This window comes from Chinchilla lanigera, unplaced genomic scaffold (genome assembly GCF_000276665.1).
Source record: "Chinchilla lanigera isolate Chin_1 unplaced genomic scaffold, ChiLan1.0 scaffold00114, whole genome shotgun sequence".
NCBI lineage: Eukaryota > Metazoa > Chordata > Mammalia > Rodentia > Chinchillidae > Chinchilla > Chinchilla lanigera.
In genome coordinates, this window is record NW_004955515.1 from 5,069,027 (window position 1) to 5,090,969 (window position 21,943).

The window sequence follows — 21,943 nt, forward strand, 5'->3', positions numbered from 1 at the left end:
AAGATTCACCCATGTCTTTTCATGGGTTGGTAGTTTTTTGTTGTTGTTGCTTTAATAGTAGTGGTTCATTGTGTGGATATGCCATACTTTACCCATTCACCTGTTGAAAGATACCTTGGTTGCCCTCCAACTCACAGCAATCCTCTTGCTTTGGCTTCTTCTTTTTTTTTTGGTACCAAATTTCTTTATTTGAAGGAATTAAAGAATTCAAGTAGGTGTTCTGGTACAATTTACAGAAAAGCAAAGGTAATTCCAACATGTATGCTCTGGCTTAGTGATGTTAGCTCTCATTGTCACTATCCCCCAAAGTGTGCTTGTCAAAGAGATGCTCTGCCATGCTCAGGGACTCCCACCTTGCACAGGTTGGTCATGTGGCCCTCCAGCTCTTTGATGGACTTTACCTGCTCATCCAGGTAGTCTCAATGAAGTCACACATGTGGGGGTAGTCACTCTTATCGGTGGCCAGCTTGTGCAGCTCCTTGAGTGCCTGACTCACGCTCTTCTTGAAGTATAAGGCACACTCCATTGCATTCAGCCTGCTGTCCCAGTCATCCTGGTCTGGCTTTTTTGTCCTTTTGAGGCAGGGTCTTGCTATGCAGTTTAGGCTGGCCTTGAGCTCACTTTGTAGCTCAGGCTGGTTTTCTTGTTTTTTTGGAGAAAGATCCAGCCAGCGCCTCCTCCTGCAGCTTTATCAGTTTCTTGGCATGTTCCCTCTCCTCGTGAGATTGGTGAAGAAAGTATTTGGCAAAGTTCTTTGAAGCCACATTGTCATGGTCAAACTAGTAAGACACGGACAGGTAGACATAGGAGGCACAGAGAATCCAGGTTGATCTGGCGGTGATGGCAGCATCCTGGTGCTAGGTCTGGTGTACCTGTGAGGGCAAGGCAGCTGTCCTGGCGGCAGCAGCTGTGGGCTGTGCTGTGGTGAGGGCCTGTAGGCTGCAGTGAGGGCTGGCTAGTGCAGGGCTCTGTCCAAGCACTGTTAAAGCCGGAGGCTGAGCAGTGCTCAGCAGAGGGCCTGCCTCAGCCCCATGAGTGCTGGGATTACAGGTGTGCGCCACAACACCTGCCAAAGTTTTTTAATGTCAGTGCTAGTTTTGCTCTTATGGATCATGATTTTGGTGTTGTGAACTTCATCACAAAGCCCAAAGTCACATAGGTTTTCTCTTTTTTAGAAAATTTTGCCTTTTTGGTTGCTGCTTTTGTTGTTTTGAAATAGGGTCTTGCTATGTAGTTCAGGCCTGGCTCAAACTTGCAATGTAGTTCAGACTGGTGTCAAACTCTTCAGCAATCCTGCCTCTGCCTCCTGAGTGATGATATTACAGGCATGCACTACCATGACCAGCATAGTTTTGCATTTTTTTTATGTGTCCATGGTCCATTTTGAATTAATTTTTGTGAAAAATATGAGGCTGTGTTTAGATAATTATTTCATGTATGGGTGTCCAGTCCATCCAGCACCATTAATTGAAAAGACTTTTCTTCATTAGATTGCCTTTGTTCTTTTGTCAGAGATCAGTTGACAATATTTGTGTGCTTCTATGTCTGGGCTCCCTGTTGTAGTCTGTTGAGCTCTGTGATTCTTTTGCCAATACCCTGCTGTTTTGACGATGTGCATTGTTTTTGTTAGGCTTCTATCTTTCTTTGTGTGTCACTGATGAAGTTAGGTCCCTCACTCATCTTTCCTTGAAACCGTACAATTTTGTACAGATCCGTGAGTTTTAGGAACACATATTTCATAGGAACCAGGGCCTGAACCTTTCTGCTTTCCTGACTGGGTTTTGCCAGAGGCCTATGTCTTCAGCACCAGACTAGTCAGGTTGCCCTTGGTCAGTGTCAGTCACTGATTGTCCTTTTTTATTTTAACCTTGAGAAAAGGTAATAGAATTTACACATGAGTAAAAAATTTTTTTCACCCAGTAGAGTTGTCTAGATTCTTCATAAAGATGAGTATGATATTTTTCTTCTTCCAGTGTATTCTTGTGCTTTTGTTTCTAAGTCTACCCACTGGACAAGTCTCTCATCTTCCTTCTGTCTGGCACAGCTCAGGGTTAGACTGACTCCTGTAAACCAGCCTGATGATGGAGCGAGGTAGTGGAGGGATGTAGAGGCAGTCTGGGTTCAAGATCCATGTGTGGATTTATGGTCATGTGAGTGGCGTGTGGCATTCCAAGCCAGGCCATCTTGAATCTCCTGTGGTGCAGTTTCCTGTCCTCATCTGAGTCTCCCTGCTCAGGCACATGGCTGCTGTCCATCACTTCTCCTCTCTGCCCACTCCAGATGCGCTCTTTTCCCACCATGGAACCCTCATTTCCTGTGGTGGGACTCCTTTCTCCATGTCTGCACTGGCTGGAGTCTGAAACACCATCCTATTGTCAGGACCCATGAGAGAGTGAGGCTCAGGGGACAGTCTTAGTGCATTTCTTGTTGCTGTGACATGCCTGACACCAGGTAATTTATAAAGAAAAAGGTATATTTGGGGTCCTGCTTCTGGAACCTAGGAAATCCCAGAGCATGACAGCAGCACCTTCTGGGCTTCTGGTGAGGGCCTCATGCTGCCTCAATTCATGGACGAAAACAAAAGGGCAAGCAAATGCATGTAGAAAAGAAAAGGGGCTAAACTCTCCCAGGAAGGGCACTCATCCATTCATGAGGGCTCCACTCCCATGACCCAGATATCGCCAGCTCTGCCCCACCTCCTGACACTGCCACATTGAAGAATGAAACCTCAATATGAGTTTTGGTGGGGACGCACTATTCAAGCCATAGCAAACTGTAGCATGGCTCAGACCAATCTTCACAAGAGAATGTCTAAGATGACCTGTGTGAGGGTGATGTTGACAGCACAGAAGGAGTGAAAGGTTTCCCCTAGGTGACATGTCAAGGGCAGGCCTTAAGGATGAGGGGACAGAGCCAGGCTGGGAGACCAGACACCTGGACTTACTCTGCTTCTTAGGACATACCAAGTCCCAGCATCCCTTGACCTAACTCTTGGGAGTTCTTACCTCAGAGTGTGCAAGCTCCTTGTGGCTGGGACCTGTAGGGGACTTGGGGTTGAATGTGCACTCTGGGTGCCTGTCACTGACCCCTGCAACCTGGCTTGGGGGACTGTCACTCATCAGACTCTTGGGGAGCTGATCCACTCAGTTTTCAGACTTCTGGGCAGTGGAGCATTTGTGTTGGTTCATCTTGTGACTGTCCTCACCTGAGGGTCCTCTCATTAAGAGTCCTATGGTGGAGCTTGTGAGGAAGTGGCCTAAGTTTGTGGTTTTCCTGCCGCTTGCCAACTGTGTATCTTGCTGATGTCCCTTCCTAAGATGGGCTAACGGGGTGAAGATATGTGATGACGGTTAGAGAAAAGTGAGAATAAAATCTGGCTGCTGCCATCCTCTCCTGTGGTTTCCAGGCTGGCCTAGGCTGTTTTGCTGCCAAACAGTCCTCCCCAGCTGGGAGCAGATGCGAGCTGGATAGCTGCCTGGCAGGGCCACCTACCACCCCTCCTGCCCTGACCACAGGCTGTTGAATGGAAGTTTGTGTTGGGGCAGCCAGCTGCTGTGGATAATGAGGGCAGGGCCCCAGGCCCCAGGACTGGAGTTCTCTGTCCTTGGGAGGTAGGTACAGGGTCTCTGGGGACTTTGGCAGCCCTAGGGCTCAGCTGGCCAGAAGCCTGTCTGCTGACACCCAGGCAATTAGGGTGTAATCTTCTCTAAATGGCACCCAATTCTGGCTAAATCCCTTCTGCCCAGGGATGAATCCCCAGTTTTCTAAAAGCAGCTTAGCATTTGGACACTGCCCAGGGCAGCTGGAATTCTTAGTTGGCAATGGGACAGCCACTGCAGACTAACATGGGCTTTACACAGGTGGGGCTTTGGGCATACAGGGGCAGGCCACAGCCACTGCAGACCCATGCTGTTTTCTTTCCAAGCATCTCTCAGCCTCTTGGTCCTAATGATCCCCACAGTCACAAGTGTAAGACTCTTAGGAGAAAGGGAGCCATGCAGTGGGGGGCGGGAAGACAGGCTGTGTCAGCCTCTTGCCCTGAGAGGAACAGAAGGGAGTTCAGGGGGACCTGGCCAGGATGGGTATGTGACATGTGGCTTGATAAACTAGTGAGGTCTGCTGGGCAGCCAGGGTGTAGGCAGAAGTAGGTGGGCACTGTGCCTGCCTGGCCTCTAATTCCCAGGAGGCCCCCTCCCTCTCTCTCATGGAGATGTTATAGTCTTTCTAGGCTCCAGATTGCCTAGACTTGGGCCTCCTCCCTGCCCACCTGCCAGGTGAAGCCATACTTCCTTAGGAGTCAGCTCCAGGAGCCTTGCCCCTCTTTGGACACCCCTTGCTCTGTGAACCACTGTGTTGCAAAAAAAATAGTTTTTGAAGTGAGGAGCCCTAGAGTGCCACTCAGGTAAGGCATCATTGAGCCTTAGTTTGCTTACCTGTGAAATGAGGGTGGTAACGGGCTCTACTCTGAGGACTGCACTGAGGATCAGATGAGACTTCTTCCCCTTTCTGGAGTCCCTTGGAGCCTGTGCTGTTTTTGGAACACTGCCTCTGCTTGGAAAGTGCCCTTTGAACGAAGGGAGGAGAGAATTGGTCCAAGAGGTCCTTCTATAGCCCCACCACTACTGGTTTACATGGAAAGAGCTAGCTGAGGGGGTAGTGAGGTAAGGTCTCTTGTGAAAGGCCTCCCAGGTCCCTTTGGGTGAATTGGCAGGTCCATCTATCCAGTTCTGCCTGCACACACAATCACCTGGGGCTCTCAGCATTCCAAAGCACTGGCCACACCCAAGCTAATCTTGTGGGAAGACAAAGGTTGGAACTCTATACCTGTGTAGTTTACATCTGGGAGTCTGAATGCTCCCTGCTGTGCCTGTTGAGTGTGATTTAGCCCACGATGGGGTGGTGGGTGGGGACAGGAAAGACCCAGGAGAGGAATGAGTCTGGGAACTACTACTGTTGCTTGATTAGTGAGGTTGTGCCTTCTCCACTGGCAGGAGGGACAGAGAAGAAAGAGGATGCCCCATAGGAACTTGAAAAGCCAACCCACCTAAGACCCCCAGCCCATTCTGTACCCCATATCCAACCCAGCACCTCCAGAGCTCCCTAACCCCTAGCCCCACCCATTCCCATGCTGTACTCCACTGCTGTAGAATCTGTCCATCTACTGAACCTCCTATCCCCATCTGCCCACCTCCAGCTGTGTCCACACATCTGTCCTCCATTCATCCCATAGGTGCTTCCTGAGTGCCTACCCCTCTGCATTCCTGCACCTGCTAAAGAGAAGAGGTTTAGACTTAGTGCAGTGTGTCCAGGACATGCCTGGTCCCTCTCAGGGAAGAAGTACAACCCCACTCTGTCCCACACTGTGTACATGTGTCTGAATGGCTACCTCTGCCTCTGGCCTCAACAACCCCTGGCATTTGTGAACTGGGGTGATAGGCTGCTGGCTGAGAGTGGTGTTTATGTGGGGGGAGGATTTTGCTGTTCTGCAGAGAGCTACTGGGCATTTCCTCCCTGCCTAGTGGGTCCAGCCTTCCTTGAAGACCCTGGGACCTACTTCCTGCTCTGAACTGTGCTTGCAGCTATGCCCACACAAAGAAGGTCCAGCCTTCCTTGAAGACCCTGGGACCTACTTCCTGCTCTGAACTGTGCTTGGCAGCTATGCCCACACAAAGAAGGTCCAGCCTTCCTTGAAGACCCTGAGACCTATTCCCTGCTCTGAACTGTGCTTGGGAGCTTGTGTGTGCAGGGCTTCCATGACAGAGATGGAGGACAGGAGCCTACCAGGTCTTTGGAAGGGGTCACCACCAGGTACCATGCCTCCTATACTATAGCAGGGTCTTGTGCAAAGTGCTTCTCCACAGTGCTGCCTGACTTCCCACACTGCCACTGCCAAGACACTGGGACCACTGCTCCTGGCAGGGTGGATAGTGCCAAGTTCATTTGGATTGCTGGCAACACCCTGGCTGCGAGTTGTGGCCTGATTAGGACCCAGCAGAGAAGTTCTCTTGTCTGGTCCAGCCCTCCAGGAGGTCTTTCTTTATGTAGGAGCTTGGTGAGCCCTTCCCTTGGTGGGGCTGTAGGACCCCCCACTCATCATTAGAATTAGGATGGTTCACTGTGAGGTAGGATTGAACACTGTGATAGGTCAGGTTGCAGGTAGAATTTGCTCATAGTAAGGTGGGTTTACTCAGGTAGCTGCCTTTTGGTTACCTGAAGTCCTTGCTTACTTGAAAGTTACCTGAAGTCCTTGGCCTGCCTGTTTACCATCCAGAGCCTGTCTACTCTGCACAGTGATCTGTGGACTGTTTGGGGTGCAGCTCCTCTCTGCCGTCATGGTTGTACATGTTAGGAGTTAGAGTTCTCACTGCAGCAGCCTGTGTGAATTGGCACCAGACACCAGTCTTAATGTGGACAACTGACATGTGCTTCCATCTTCCTGCAAGGATGCTCTGGCGAGCCCCCTCTCTTCCTGTGCACGTACATCAGCATGCTAGCAGGAGGCAGTCCCCTTGCCTGACGCTCTGCTGCCTTAGTACTCCTGCATCTGGGGAGGCAGGAGCTATGTGTCAGGAGCAAAGTGGGAAGTGGGGTGGGGCTTGGGACCACTGCAACTTGCTTCAGCCACATCTGAATTAATAGGTCCTCCCTAGGGCCAAACTTCCCAGGATGCAGGCCATTAGCATTCCTGCCCCTGAGAATGGAAGTCTCTGGTTCCCCAGAGGATTGTGAGGAGCACAATAGGTTGAGCAGTGCTAGGGGTCCAGGCTCTGCTATTTCTGGCTCCTTCACCTCCTCTTTCTTTTTCTGTTAGACCCTCCTTAGGAAGATATTTATGGAGACCATCTTCTCAGAGTTCAGTTTCTCACCTTTGAAAGTGGCTAATACCTCCTGTGAGAAGCTAATGAACTTCTGTGGGGGCAAACTGTGAAGTACAGCTTTGAGTTAATTGCTGCCCTGGTGGGGGAGTTTGAGTGTCCTCTGCTTTTCTGTTTACAGCTGTTGGCATCCTTTGCATCCTTTGGGGGGCCCTCCATTAGAGCTGAACCAAGCAGTGCTGATGGTCTGAGGTACACCCTTACATGGCAGCCCAAGGCTGTGGTGACTGGGGGTCAGGTGAGGATGTGTCTCTGGACAGTAGGCCCAGTGGAGATGCCCCAGGACTGGGAGCCCCCTTCTTGGTTAGGTGGGTCACGCCTTTCTTACACACACACACCCACACACACACACACACACCGCCCCTGCTCATTGTGTCTGGTGTTGCCATAGCACCCTGACATGTCTTAGGCCTTCCTGGCTTATCCAATTCATTACCAGACTAAGCAATAGCCAGACGTTCCATCCCCCAACGCTGTCCTCCCTTATGGCAGCAGAGCCCTCCAAATCACTCTGACTGTTTCTAATGATGCTTTATAGCTATACTGTGCATGTTTATGGGGTGATATTGGAGCATATGGCCATGGGTAAACTTGCAGTCCATTTCTTGTCACTATTTCCTGACCCACACCCTGTGTTCTAGTATCAGGTTTTTACTGAAGTGCATTTATGGAAATTTGATCTTTCATCTTGTCTCTGATACCATCCATTTAATCAGTAATGGGTAATTGAAGTCCCTCATATATTCAGACTAGGGTACATTTGGTTTGGAGTTTTATTAACCTTTCCCACTATAATTACATATAGTGGACTGCACAGACTTAAGTGCATGTGTATGTGCTGGCAGTTACATGCACCTTCCCTGGAGCCCATTAGTGATTCTGTTCCCTTTCTTTATATTCCCCAGGGGTGGTAATGGCTCTTTGCTGTGGTGGTTTGCATTCAGATAACATTTCAGATGTTGGGTTTACTTCTGGATTTAAAAAAAGGTTGATTCTATTTCAGTACTGTTTCAGGGATCATTGTATTTCTCTGTTTTATTGAAATATAATCGACTTGCTATCCATACATAATAGTTTTGTTCATTATCATTTTGCGCTAGTTTTTTTATTAAAATGAGCTTTATTGGGATGTAAGATAATATAGAGGATATGAGGGCGATCTGGCTGCGACATCTGTCACCCCCTTGATCACCAGAGTTGATCTGGCTGGCTAGCTGGTGTCCTCTTCCTCCCTCACCACTCTAGTGTATTCCTTTCAAAGCTGTGCACTCGGTTGGTCAGAGAGGATGACCATCCCGATGGAGGAGGACCCTGTTTCCTCAAGGGTATACAAGTAGTTGCACTCCCCTGCTAGGACCTCCGAACAGGCTCTCAAGATAAATATAGAAACTACACAGATCATGATGGTACAGCTTGATGATCTGTCATGTAAATTCACTCACACAGTAACCAACAGATCAAGAAATCATGTGTTGTTCAGCTTCTCAGGCTGATCCCTGGGTCTTCTTGAGGCTTCTGACACCATAGATTAATCCTACCCACTTTTAATTTCCTATACATGGAGCCATATAGTACTTTTTGTGTGTTCACTCAGCGTTACTTTGTGAGACTGACCCTCTCTGTGGCCTGTGCTTGCAGGTTGTTGGCACACTTTGCCGTGGGGTTTGTTGTGTGGACCCACCCCACCTTCCGCCCCCACCACCAGGTAGACAGCATTCTTGTTGTTTCCGGCGTTGGGCAGTTGTGACACTTGTGTGGATGGTAGTGCTCCTTTCTGTTGGATGGGATAGCTGGAGTGGTGTGGTTGGGCCATCCCCTAGGTACCCTAGCAGTGTATAGGAGCTCTGTTCTCACCTTCTTCACTGCTGGCCTTGGTGTTGTCAGTAGCTTCAGAAGAAGCCATTCCAGTCAGTGCCTAGCATTAACTCATTCCAATGCTGTGCCTTCCGCAGGCACTATTTCTTATGCTTCTGGCCACTGAAGACCCTCCTTTGGCAAGAATTTGCCACGACCTTCACCCAGTGCACCCACAGGGTGTCTGCCTTCTCTGACAGCAGCTGTTCTGATAACAGTAGTACAATGGAAGGGGGCAGTGACATTTGTGCTCCAGCTGTGCCTCTGCTCTGTCCTGGCCTTGGCCTCTGGGAACCTTAGTTTCTTCCTCCAGAAAAGAAGAACATAAATTCTCCTTAGAACGTTTAGATAGCTGTTGGCAAAATAATATACTTTAGGAGCCATACTGTGTGATGACTCTCATTGTTACTAATGATTTCTTTATAAAATAAGAAGAGATCTCATACTGATTGGGATGGTTCTCATCAAAAGACAGACAATAACAAGCATATGGAGAAACTGGAGTTCTCCTACACTGCTGGTGGGAGTATAAAATGGGGTAGCCACAAGGAAAGTTTGGTGGTTTTCCTCACCTCCCAAAAAAGGGTAGAGATACCACCTGACCTAGCAGTTCTACTCATAGGCATATATACCAAGAAAGTTGAAAACATGCATCCATATAAAAAACTTCGATGAATATTCATGTACCATTTTCATAATAGCCCCAAAGGAAAAACAACCCAAATGTCCATCAGATGTTTGAAGGGACAAACAGATATGTCCTGGCCATGCTATGGTATAATATTTAGCCAATGAAAAGGAATGAAATATTCATACATGGTACAACATGGATGAACTTCTAAAATGTTATTCCAGGTGAAAGAAGCCAGTCACAAAAGACCACATGTTGTATGATTCCACTTTGTGAAATGTCCAGAATTGACAAATTTATAGAGACAAAATAGATCGGTGGTTGTTAGAGTCTAGAAGAAACTGGGGATAAGTCTTTGTGGGAGGTGATAAAAATGTGGACTCAGTGGTAATGGTCACACAACTCTGCTGTAAAACCGCTGAATTATACTTTGTTTTTTTTTTGTTTTTGTTTTTGTTTTTCTGGTACTGGGAATCGAACTCACGACCTTGTGCTTGCCAGGCAGGTGCTGTGCCACTGAGCTAAATCCCCAGCCCCTGAATTATACTTTGAAAGGGTAAAAACTGTGGTATGTGGATTATATCTTAAAGTGTTTTTCAGTAGAGGAAAGGGAGAGTCTTTTTGCTTGCTAGATACATTTCACTGTTGGTCTAAAGTAATCAAAGGATTTGAGGCAGTTTCCTTATAACTCTAACTGGTATCCACCTGGAATGAACTCTATATATCATACAGAAGAATAATCGTACTAGTTGTTTTTTTTTGCCATTGTCATTAGTGTATTTATAACCTCTTTTGCATAAATTCCATGTTTCTTATCAAATTATTATCTGGGGTTAATGTTTTTTAAGGTCAAGATTATGAATATAATTGCTTTTTTTGTTTGTTTTGTTTTTTTGAGACAGGGTCTCGCTATGCAGTTCAGGCTGGCCTTGAGCTCACTTTATAGCCCAGGCTGGTCTTGAACTCACAACGATCCTCCTGCCTCAGCCTCCCGAGTGCTGGGATTATAGGCATGCACCACCATGCCTGGCTAATTGCTTTATTTTTATTATGTATTGCTGACATAATAATCTAGTTTGAGGAGATTCCTTTTTAAATAGTATTGGTCTACTTATGGCAGAAAAATCAGTAGTTTACCTTCTGACGTATTATATGGTTTACTCATGCTTGTTTGTCTATCCTATTCCATAGCCTGTGCAGAATGCAGTTTTTAAAAAAGTGAATTGGTTTACCTGAGTTTTGTTTCCCTGGGCAAGATCATAGTGAATAATTCATCAGGTATTTTATTGGTTCTGTTTACTGAGATTTTGTCAAGTTTTTGCGTCTGTATTCAACATGGATTGGTCTATGAACTCCTCCTCTTTGGAAGGGAAGATCTGTTATACATCTTTGTCTGAGTGGAATTGGTAGTGGACAGGGTTGGACCTGGATTTGAGTCCTGTTCTTCCACACTGCCCATGGCCTGCCTCCTGGACAGGTGTTCCCCTGCATTGGCCTCGCTGTCCTGTGTGACAGGCCTGCCACTGCTCACCTGTTGAGAGATAAACTGGGAAGTATATAGTAATAAAATCAGTTCCCTAGTTTAGGGATAGGTACTTTGTACATCTCTGAAGACAATTATTAGGTTAAAAAATGCACTAACATACTTGCTTTGTTTTTGTCTCCTTTTTTGGGGGGGGGTCTGGGTTTTTGTTGTGTTACTTCCCCTTTGTGAAACTTTTGCACTCCTACTTTGTTCAGTTTGTGAAATCCCAGAGTCAGAGATGCTGTTTCTTTTTTATCATTAATGTTTATTTTTAGCGCAGTGTTCCTCCACCATCACAGTACTGCTTGGCAGTGATTCTCAAATTTTGATATGATGTTTCTATTTTTTGTTTACTCAGTTTCCTGTTGTTTTGTTCTGTAGACTGTCACTGATATGAACATTACTTAACAGACCATTTTTAAATTTTCATGTGTTTGGGTGCATGCTAAGATAGTTTTTTTTTTTTTTTTTGGTTTTGGTTTTTGTTTGTTTTTCTTCCGGTACTGGGAATTGAACTCACGACCCTTGCTTGCCAGGCAGGCGCTGTGCCAGTGAGCTAAATCCCCAGCCCTAAGATAGTTTTCTGTACTGTTTATTTTTGTGTGTGTGTGTGTGTGTGTTTATTTTTTAGAACAATTTTAGATTTACAGATAACTTATAAAACATTGTATCACGTTCTCCTGTAGTGCACAAACTTGAAGGTGGGATTTCTTCCTTTTTAAGATTACTCCAACATCGTTTCACATCCCTTTGTGATGTCTTGTCCTTATGAAAAAGATCTTTCTTGGAAAGAAGATTGTGTCCTCAGTTGTGCTGTTGAAATCCTGCCAGTCTTTCGTGTTTTTGCCAGTCCTAATTGTTTGCTACTTGCCCTTGCAGAGATCCGAGTGTCACCAATCAGCTGAGGGTTCTTTTGGTCATTTTGAATGGAAATCACAAATCAGCAAGGTGTAGCTCCTTCAGTGCTTTGGGCTTTCAGTGCCAGTGGCTTTCCGTTTTTAGTGTTAACAGCTCTTAGTGTCACAGATCTTGCTAGCCATCCCCATTAGCTCCTTAGGAGCCAAGGCTCGTAGACCCTTGGCAACCTTCTAGAGCTCTTCCAGCAGCCTCTGCTGCCTCTCTGGGACTCCATAAGTCACTACAGGTCTGTTGGTCTCTGCTAGTCACTGCCGCTGATCTCCATTGGTCTGCTTCTGGTCACTGTCAACTTCTGCCCAATTGCTACTGGCTCTACCACCAGTCTTTGGAATTCTTCAGGGCTAATAGCCTGTAGTGTTATCAGGTGTTTTTAGTGCAACCTGTGCAACCTACTGGACTCAAGATAAGACTCATGACTAGGCCGTAGGACCATGCAAGGAAGGCTTTATTGGGACCTGTGCTACATCACAGAGGGGTAGTGCACAGCAGGAACTCATCCTTGACTGTGAGGGAGCAGTGCTTATATAGAGGAGCAACAGACCATGCGTGTGCAGTTTTGTACATTTTATAAACCTATTTGAGGGCTTTTGTAGCAGTAACAAAGCAGGGGGCAGAGGCATCAGGAGAGGCACAGGGTAGAGCCATCTGAGTTAGGTCCTTGTTTCTAGCCACTGCCTCAGGGTATCTAGGATAGTTGTGACTGTCCTGGTGACAGCTCTGCTGAACTGCAAGAAAAGTAAGTGCTTTACTGACAGCTCCTGTGTGTCCACAAAAATGGCAGGGCTGAAGTCACAACTGCTGCTGGTTTTGAGGAGCTTCTAGGAGGGCCAGCAGTGATCGTGGCCCGTTGGAGTTTGGCAGCTTCCATGATATCAGCAGTAGGCCCTAATTCCTCCCTAGTCTTTGCCCTGTCACGTGCAGTTTCCCAGCTGCTCCTCAGAGGTAGCAGCACTACCTGGAGTGGCCCATAGCATGAGAGGGGCATCATGGCTGTTAGCCAGGCTCCTGTTCCTGTCAGCAGGGAGGCCACCAAAATAACCCCAGAGGCAGCGGGAAGACCCTGGGCCTAGTTGCTGGAAGGCTGCTATGGAGGAGGCCAGAGGAAGTGAGCGGGTAGGGCAGGACAGCTGTCAATTGGACCATGTCCTCTTCTGACTGTCAGAGGGAAATGTGAAGGGTGGAAGGGTCGGGCCTTGTTTATTTGCTGTCTCACCAGATCTCTAGTTCTTCGTTTGTTTTTTGGTACCAGGAATCAACTCAGGGCCTTGTGCTTGTTGGGCAGGCGCTGTGCCACTGAGCTACATCCTTGGTCGTTTGCTCTTTGTTTAGTTGCTACTTTCATGTATGGAATACTAGGTTCTTTGGGTCATGCATAATTTAATGAAGCTCTGATGGTGAATTTAATCTCTTAATGCTATAAATTCTGTTCTCAATAATAGTGTTTCTTTTTTTTTTTTTTTTTTTTTTGTCTTTTTGAGATGGGCTCTCGCTATGCAGTTCAGCCTGGCCTTGAGCTCACTTTGTAGCCCAGGCTGGTTGGAACTTGCAATGATCCTCCTGCCTCAGCACCCCCGAGTGCTGGGATTACAGGCATGCACCACCATGCACAGCTCAATAATAATGTTGAGCTTGTATTTATATCAGCTTAACAGGCCTGAGCCCCATCTTGAATTTAATAAGGTTTAATGCCATTTGGTGTCCTGAGGAATCCTGGTTATGCAGAACTCTGTGAAACCAGCCACAAAATACTACCCAGAGTGGAGCAAGGTTTATAAACATGTGAGTGGAGTCTCTCATGCCCCACATTCCACCAACCACTTTAGCTCCTTTCCAGGCCTCAGAGATGTCAGGTTCCACTTCAACAGCAAGCCCTCTGGGTTGTGTATGCCAGGTTTGTGGAGGAGAGGTAGTTTCTCAGTTGAATGGTATTTATTGAACTGCTGGATCCTGAGGGGCCTGACAGTGTCTGCTGTCCGCACTAGTGCCTGCCAAAGGCTGGGCACACAACAGTTGCTGATAAATGCTGCTAGTAAAGGTTGAGGGCATGAAGATGCCAGACATGGGGTTTTCCAACCAGCCTGGGTTGAAAGATGGGTGCTCCACCAGGCCTCATAGGTGTTCCCTGAGTCCCCTGGTTTTAGGAACAGATGAGGATCACACATTTCCATTGCTCCCCAGTCCTGATTAGGATCCCAGCGGTAGCTCTGCCTCAGCAGGTGGTGGGAAGGCTCTGCCCAAGCAGACTTGCCAGGGTGGGCAGCTGGTGCAACTCAGGGATTCCTGGGATTCCCAGGCCTGCCCATTCTGGGAACTGGGCCCACCCTGTAGCAGGTATGGTAGCCCTTCAGGAACAAGTGTGAGACCCACTATGTACGGGTAGGCAGTGCTGGATCGTTCCACACAAAAAAGTGGAAGATCCCAGCTTTGTTGTGGAAACTGCTTCCTGGAACAAGCATTACCTCATTGGAATGCTTGAAGCCTGCTGCCCTGGCTTGGCAAGTGCTGTGCCTGGTGCAGATGGCCAAACTGGTTTAGGAAGGAAAAATTCCCTGGGACAGCCCTACCTGGAGGCCTGTTCTCTGACCTGCTGGCATGGGCCTTTGTCAAGAGTCAGGCCCCTTTGGAGAGTGGGGGTGGGGAGGTCGTGGCCAACATCCAGTATACTACACGTTTTCCTAGGCTCTGTGGAAGTTTGTCCAGAATGAAGAGTCAGCCTTTGCAGCTGGGATAGATGACCAGCTGTCTTGTAGAAGTGTCCACCCAACTCTCAGGATACTAGTAAGAGGGTGGGGTGGCTTTGTTGTATAGATAAGGAGTCTGTTTCATAGGCCTTGCCAGGAAACCAGGCAGCCCTCCTGACTGACTCCAGAGCAAGGACCTTTCCCATGTGTAGATGAACAGGGAAAACATTTAGGGGCTCTGGCACATGGCTTTGTGGGGGACCAGCAGGAACTGACCAACTATGGAGCAGGAGGAAAGAGGAGGTCATTCATCAAATCCTGCCACTTCTCATAAGCAGGCTGATTGTGGGTCCCCCGGACCAGTTGCCCATGCTTCTTCCGCACAGGGTCGGGCTTCCACACACCCAACCTTGAGAGCTCACCTACAGATAGGTAGGTCCAACAGAGAGTCCCGACCTGGAGTCATGGCTGGCCAGTGGCCGAGCAAGATGTGGAGCCAAGCAGCCTGGCTGCAAGTACGTGCATACCAGTTTTTCTCCTGCTGTGCAGCTGGGAGGTACTCAACGAAGTGGCCAGGCTGGGAGTCTGTGTGGCCAAGGAGGAGGGGAGGGGATTCTTGTCTGGGGGTTCAGAGGCATGAGGACCCAGATCTCACATTACCTTGTTCTTCCTCTGTTCTTTGCCTGTCTGTCCCTCCTACCTGGAGCACCTTACCATCCTCCCAACTGCCACGGTTTCCTCCTCTGCACCAGACACAATGTGAGGGATACAGCCCTTCTGTCAAACAGTTAGCAATGAGCCATAGAAAGTAACACTCAAAGAGTTGTTCCAGGCTTGTGGGGTCACCCAGGTGCCAACAGGGAGCTTTGCAGACACCAGGTCATGAGAGATAAGAACTGTTGCTGAGACTGGTCTCAGCAAACCGCAGCCTTGTGGGTCAGCCTGGTTTTGCAAAAAAACTTCATTGGAACACAACTATTACATTGTTAACAATGTCCCAAGATCAAACTTCAGGAGGCTTCCTGGCATTGGAGTCTCAGAGATGGAGGCTATATCTGGGATCCCCTTCCCAGCCTGGATCCAGAAGGCTCCTACCACTGAGTGCACCACCGGGGGGACCATGGTGAGGCAGAAAAAGTTACAAGGACAGCAAGTCCATGGCTGGTGACAAACCCCACCAGGTCAGAAAGGAATGCCCTCCCCAGAGCATCCTGGGGGAGGGTAAGAGGGAACAAACAACCTATGGAAGAGGAGGAAGTTGTGATGCCACATGTCTTCGGGGAGGCATTTTGAGACGGACTCAAAAGGCTGCATATGACTATGCAGGGTAGGGCTGGGGATGTAGCTCAGTGGTGCAAGCTCCTGCCTGGCAAGCACGAGGTCATGAGTTTGATTCCCGGTACAAAAAAAAAAGATTATGCAGGGTAGGGCTGAGGGTGTTTTGATCAGAAGAAATTTAGTCAGCTGGACCAAGTGACTGCCTCTCCCTCCTTGAACGCAGCCTCCTGGCGTGTAAGCTGGAGACAGTGGCAACAGAGAGGGCCTCCATAGGGTCACATGCTCCAGGTCAGGGTTGTGATACTTCAGAAACATCTAAATTGTTTTCTCAAGCAGCTTTGTTGATAATTCTGATGTACTGAACTACATACATTTAAAATATTCACTGTAAGTTTCATATAGGTACATGGTTATGAGACAGTATAATTAAGATAATGAACGTGTCCCTCAACTTCCATATTTCCTCATCCCCCACCCCTCACCTCCAGGGGACTACAGCATAGAACAGTTCGTATTTCCTAGAGTTTTATATAATGAAGTTACATAGTATGTACCCTTTTTTGGGGGGTGTCTGGTTTTCCACTAAGGTAATTTAAAGAAGTACCTATGTTAACATATGTACCAATAGTTGATTCCTTTTTATTACTGAGTAATTTTCTATTGTGTGGATATACCATACTTTAAAAAAATCCTTTTTATTGATAGTTATTCAGTTGTATTGGCAGTTACAGATAAATACATTTTGTGCAAGTTTTTGTATGAACACATACTTTTATTTTTCTTGAATAAGCATGTACCTAGGAGAGGACAACTATGCCATATATTATATATAGTTGGCCCTTTATACCCTTGGATTCCACATCTGGGGATTCAAGTAACAATGATTTGAACATATTTGGGGGAAAAACTGCAGAAAGTTTTTTTCTGTGGTTATTTGCTAAGCAATGCAGTGTAATTATTATTTTCACAGCTTTACATTGTAATAGATAATATAAGTCATCTAGAGATTATTTAATATCTAACATTCTAGTAGATATTTACTAGTATCTCATTATAGTTGTAATTTGTATTTCCCCAGTGCCTAATGATGTTAAGCATCTTTTTGTGTGATTCTTTCCCCCTACACCTATATTTTTGGGTGAATTATCTGTTCAATTCTTTTGCCCATTTTATTAGGCTACAAGTTCTTCCTTATATATATGATTTGTGAAATTTCTCTCCAAGTCTGTGATTTGTCTTTTCATTCTCAACATGGCTATTAAACACGTAAGTATTGGTTTTGAAGGCCAGTTTACCAACTTAGACATCATGTCCCAGGTCAAAACCCTTTTCTCTTTCTATTTCCTCTGGAAGTTTTATACTTTTAATATTTTAGCCTAGGATCCATTTTGAGTTTTTTTTATATATAATTTAGGTATTCACTTGTCCTAATGTCATTTGCTGAAAAACTACTCTTTTACCATTGATTTATTTTTGTACTCTTGTCAAGAATTAACTATATATTCAGTTTATTTTTGGACACTATTCTGTTCCAGCAGTGTCTGTGTCTTATTCTGATGGCATTACCACACTGGTTTCATCACGGTAGCTTCATACTACATTTTGAAATCCAAAATTGTGAACCTTCCCACTTTGTTACCCTTTTTCAATGTTCTTCTGAGTAGATGTCTGCATCCCCCAACTCCAGGTTCATGGGTCTGTCCTTAGCAGCCACAGGTACTGGACTCTTCAGTCAGACCTGCCTGTGCGCTGGGAAACCCTGCTGCCCTGACACTGCCCTGTGCTGGCCTGTAACCCCCAGCTAGCATCACCTAATAGCATCTAGCTATTTTAGGACCTTTGTCAGTCCATGTGAATTTGAAAGTGGGCTTTTCCATTTCTGTGAAGAAAGACTTCTCAATTTTGATAAGACTTGCAAGGAGTATCTATCCTTTAAAGAGACTTAATAAGAAGAACAGATTTTTTTTTTCATATTTACCCACAGGGTGAGCCAATTCTGGTGCTTTTCATTATTCTAGATTTAGATTTCCATATAATTTTGTTTCTGTGGCAAAGTTTTTTTACTTAACTTAAAGTGCAAGGCTAATACTGATAAATTATGTCAGCTTTTGCATGTCTTAAGTCCTTATGCACCTTTACTTACGAAGTTTTCTCTTTTGATGTTATAATTACCAGTTAACACACAGAGCTGTTTTATTTTGAGGATGCCACTCCCATCTATGGTGTGGCAGAGGTGCCAGAGTCCTTGGCCTTGCCCTTTTGTAAGTCAGGCATTATTTTTCTTCTGGCTGATTGTAGTATTTTCATCACATTTCTGGTTTCAAAATAATTTTGCTATATCCTAGTATAGTCGTTTTCATATTTCTTGTGCTTGGGGTTGACAAGTTGGTAATATTTACAGGTATGTTATTTTCATCAAATTTGGACTTTTAAAGCTATTTTTCTTCAAATATTTTTTCTATTCTCCTCTTACTGTCTTCTGAAGGAATCTCAGATACTCATATAGTAGGACTCTTGACAGGATCCCACACTTCATGGATGCCCTAGTTAATTTTGGGTAGTGTGCTGTTTCCAAGTTAACTAATCTCTTCTGCACAAGGCACCTGCTGTTAATGCCTACTATTCCTTTCTGCAAGTTCCATGTGAGTCTTTTGTATCTTCAGTCTCTCCTTAGCAGTCATTTTTCCCTCTGTACCCAACTGGTGGGACTCAGTTCTGGTAGCTGATATCTTGGCTGTCTGCTCCTCTGCAGCTGCATCAGGGCTGAGTGCTGTCTGTTGATCTTTCCCTCTTTGGACCAGTTCCCTGGAATATCGCCTGTTGGTAGATGGATGTTTTTGTTTTCCTGCGTGTGTGCTTGAGCTTTATTCCGGGTTGTAGTCACTTACAAACGGATGGATCCTTTTGGGAGTTGTTCTTTATACTTTGCTTTGCCATACCAGAGCAGCATTTAAGCCAGGCCAATTTTGCCAGTCCCTGGAAGTGCTCCATCTGCCACCTGTGAATCAGGAGGACTCCCTCTAGCTGCTTGGAATGGGCCCTGTTTTCAGATGTTAGTAGTGGGGATTGTTCCTTTGCACTCTCGATGGCCCTTTCTCGTGGCTTCCTCAGCCCTACATTGACCATCCACAGTGAAGATGTCCAGTCTGCAGGTGTCGATCTTTTCTTCCTGCCACCTCCCTTCCAGCTCCTCCATAGGTCTGCCACTCTCTGCCATCGTCCCCTCAGTTACCCTTTTTGTGCTGGGACTGAGAATTTTCTTTTTGAGGCGTGAGGGCCACCATGGGGCTCCTCTCATCCTGTCTCTCATTACCTGGTGCTAGTGACTTGAAAACTGTCTGTTACTCATATTCTTCCAGTCACTTCCAGGTTTTTAAAGTTTTTCGCATGGGAGATAGATTTGGTCCCGCTGACTCTCTTTTCAGCTGGATCTTACATTCTGGTGTGTTTGAAAAGCTCCTGAGGCTACTTGAAGGCTCCAGACTGCAAGCTTATGGCGAGGAGTTTAGGGCCCAGGTCAACTGGCCTGGACTTAGTGTGTCACAGTGTTCAGCCGTTGCACCTTGAGAGAGCTTCTGAGTACATGTCTGCATCCCCCAACTCCAGGTTCATGGGTCTGTCCTTAGCAGCCACAGGTACTGGACTCTTCAGTCAGACCTGCCTGTGCGTTGGGAAGCCCTGCTGTCCTGACACTGCCCTGTGCTGGCCTATAACCCCCAGCTAGCATCACCTGATCCAGGACTTGGGGCCAGGAACCCAGGTTGGAGGCAGCTTCCCTTCATGTGTCCTCTTGGGGCAGCCACATGGGTCCGGTGCTGTGTGGACGTTGCAATCTGTGATTTGGTCCTTTCGTAGAACTAGGATGGGAGAGTACAGAACAGAAATCACAAAGCTGAGCTGCTTCAAAGCACAGATCAGTGCTATTTCCATGGACTAGGGGTAGATGAGCAAGGCCCAATCTCCTGCAGAGAGCCCGGGTGACATGGATGTGTGCAGATCTGCAGCAAGGGTTTGCAGCATGAGACACATAGTCCTAGTGCCCACCCTGGTCATTCTACTAGGCTGTGTGGTCTTGTTGGCCCATTCCAGGGCCTCCCTGCAGCACCGTGGAACACAGGGCATACGGCTTTGCTTGCATGTGTGCTCTTGCAGGTAGGCTGTTCTTCCTCATGGTGCTATGAGGTGAAATGTCTTCCCCTGAGGCCCCTGTAGGCCCCATGGGACCCAGCGCTCAGACCAGAGCTTGCTTCATTTCATGAAGTCCTCTGTCAGGAAGGAAATGAGTCTATTCTAATTTGTTGATATTAGAAACAGTTAACTCAGTTGCTTCCTTCATTCTCCCAATTGTTTCTTGTGGATTCAATTCCTAGTCTTAATGAAGTAGGATTTCTTAAGTAGTAAAATGAAGTAGGATTTCTTAAGTAGTAAAGGAGAAAAAGTGTTCCTTTTTCTCCCTTAAGACCAACTAAGCCATGTATTTTTTGCTCTTCAGTAGCCTCTCTTGATCCTACTTCTTGCCATAAGCCAGGAGTCCAGTAAAGAGAGGGGCAGGCACAGTGAAGGTGCCTGTGGAGAGCCTGGCTGCTCACAGGGGCACAGAATGGGGGTCTGGCTGGCAAGGCATGTGTGCTGCCCAGCTGCTGACTTCCGGGTGTGAGGAAAACTGGGTGTCCTTGCCTAGGCTAGCACTCTTCACTGGTCAGTCTCACTTACAGGGTCTCCTACATGAGGCCCAGGGTTCTGTCCTCTTGCTCCTCACCAGTCTGTCTGGAACATGCAGATTTTTTCACCTCTTGGCCTGCATACACTCTGCCAGCCTCTGCCTGGTTTGTACTGGGCCTCAGTCCCTTGGACAGGGGACTCTGCCTGAGCAAGCCAGGTTTCTCCTAGAACAAGTGAGGGATAGACCAAAATCAAGTAGCTGGATGGGAGACTCCCCTGCTTCTTCTATATGGTAGCTGGGTCACCTCCTTGAACCTTAGGTTTTCACATCTGGAGCAGAGAAGAGCGGAGGCTGTGGGCATCTCTGGGATTGTTGCTCAGCAGCTTAGCCAACTTATGTGTCTTAGACCTCTGCTGGTCCTCTATAGTGTCCTTGGTGGCCCCAGGAGGAGGCCTGGTGCTTGGCCCTGCACAGAGGGTGCTTCTGCCACACCTGTCCACGTGGCAACACTCAGTCCTGCCCCTACACAAACTGCTTCCTAAGACCCAGGTTATCTTTATTACAATTACGTTTATTACACACATGCATGCCAGAGACCCACCTCTCAGGTCCAGGCTCCCCATTGTCACTGCAGCTTAAACCTTCCTTTTTTTTTTTTTTTTTTTTCCCTCGGTACCAGGAATCAAACTTACGACCTCGCGCTTGCCAGGCAGGCACTGTGCTGCTGAGCTATATCCTTGGGCCCTTTGAACCTTGCTTTTAGCTTACATCTTCATTCCTCTGTGGCCCCAGGACACTCATCTTATGAATGTCCTGTCTCCTGATGCAGGCATTCGGACAGGCGCACACAAACCACAAGAAAGTGGCCGCAGATGGTGAGAGCCGGGAAGAAAGCCTGATCCAGGAGTCGGCCTCCAAGGAGCAGTACTATGTACGGAAGGTGCTGGAGCTGCAGACAGAGCTAAAGCAGCTGCGTAATGTGCTCACCAACACACAGTCAGAGAATGAGCGCCTGACATCTGTGGCCCAGGAGTTGAAGGAGGTGAGTGGGTCAGAGGGGGAGTGTGGCACCATGATAGTGGCACTGTGTGGTGGATGTGCTGATACCATGTGCCTCAGAAGCAGTTGGCTATAAGGTGGGTATGATGGCATATACCTGTAATCTCAGTTCTTGGGAGGCTGAGGCAGGAGGATCACTGCGGGTTCAAGACCAGCTTGGGCTACATAAGAGTTTAAGGCCAGTCTGGACCATGTAGCAAGACCCTATCTCAAAAAAAGAGAAAAAAAAAAAGAAACAGAGATTGTGGTTTCTGTGGCTTTTATTCAGGCACCATCTTTGATCTTTAGTACTGTTGAGAAATGAATACACAGCTGGGCGTGGTGGCTCACGCCTGTAGTCCCAGCACTCAGGAGGCTGAGGCAGGAGGATCATTGTGAGTTTGAGGCCAGCCTGGGCTACAAAATGAGCTCAAGGCCAACCTGAACTACATAGTGAGACCCTGTCTCAAAAAGACAAAA

At 47.1% G+C, this 21,943-nt stretch overlaps 1 protein-coding gene and 1 pseudogene across 2 annotated transcripts in view; one reads left to right on the forward strand and one right to left on the reverse strand.

Annotated features, from left to right (window-relative positions):
- Bicd2 (bicaudal D homolog 2 (Drosophila)) overlaps positions 1–21,943 on the forward strand; it is a 45,123-nt gene that overhangs the window by 8,851 nt on the left and 14,329 nt on the right. For both annotated transcript variants that reach the window (XM_005408901.2, XM_005408902.2), the window contains exon 2: positions 21,255–21,467. In XM_005408901.2, coding sequence (XP_005408958.1) covers positions 21,255–21,467 — 213 coding nt within the window. The remainder of the gene's footprint in view (positions 1–21,254; positions 21,468–21,943) is intronic.
- On the reverse strand, positions 281–21,048 carry LOC102005074 (annotated as a pseudogene).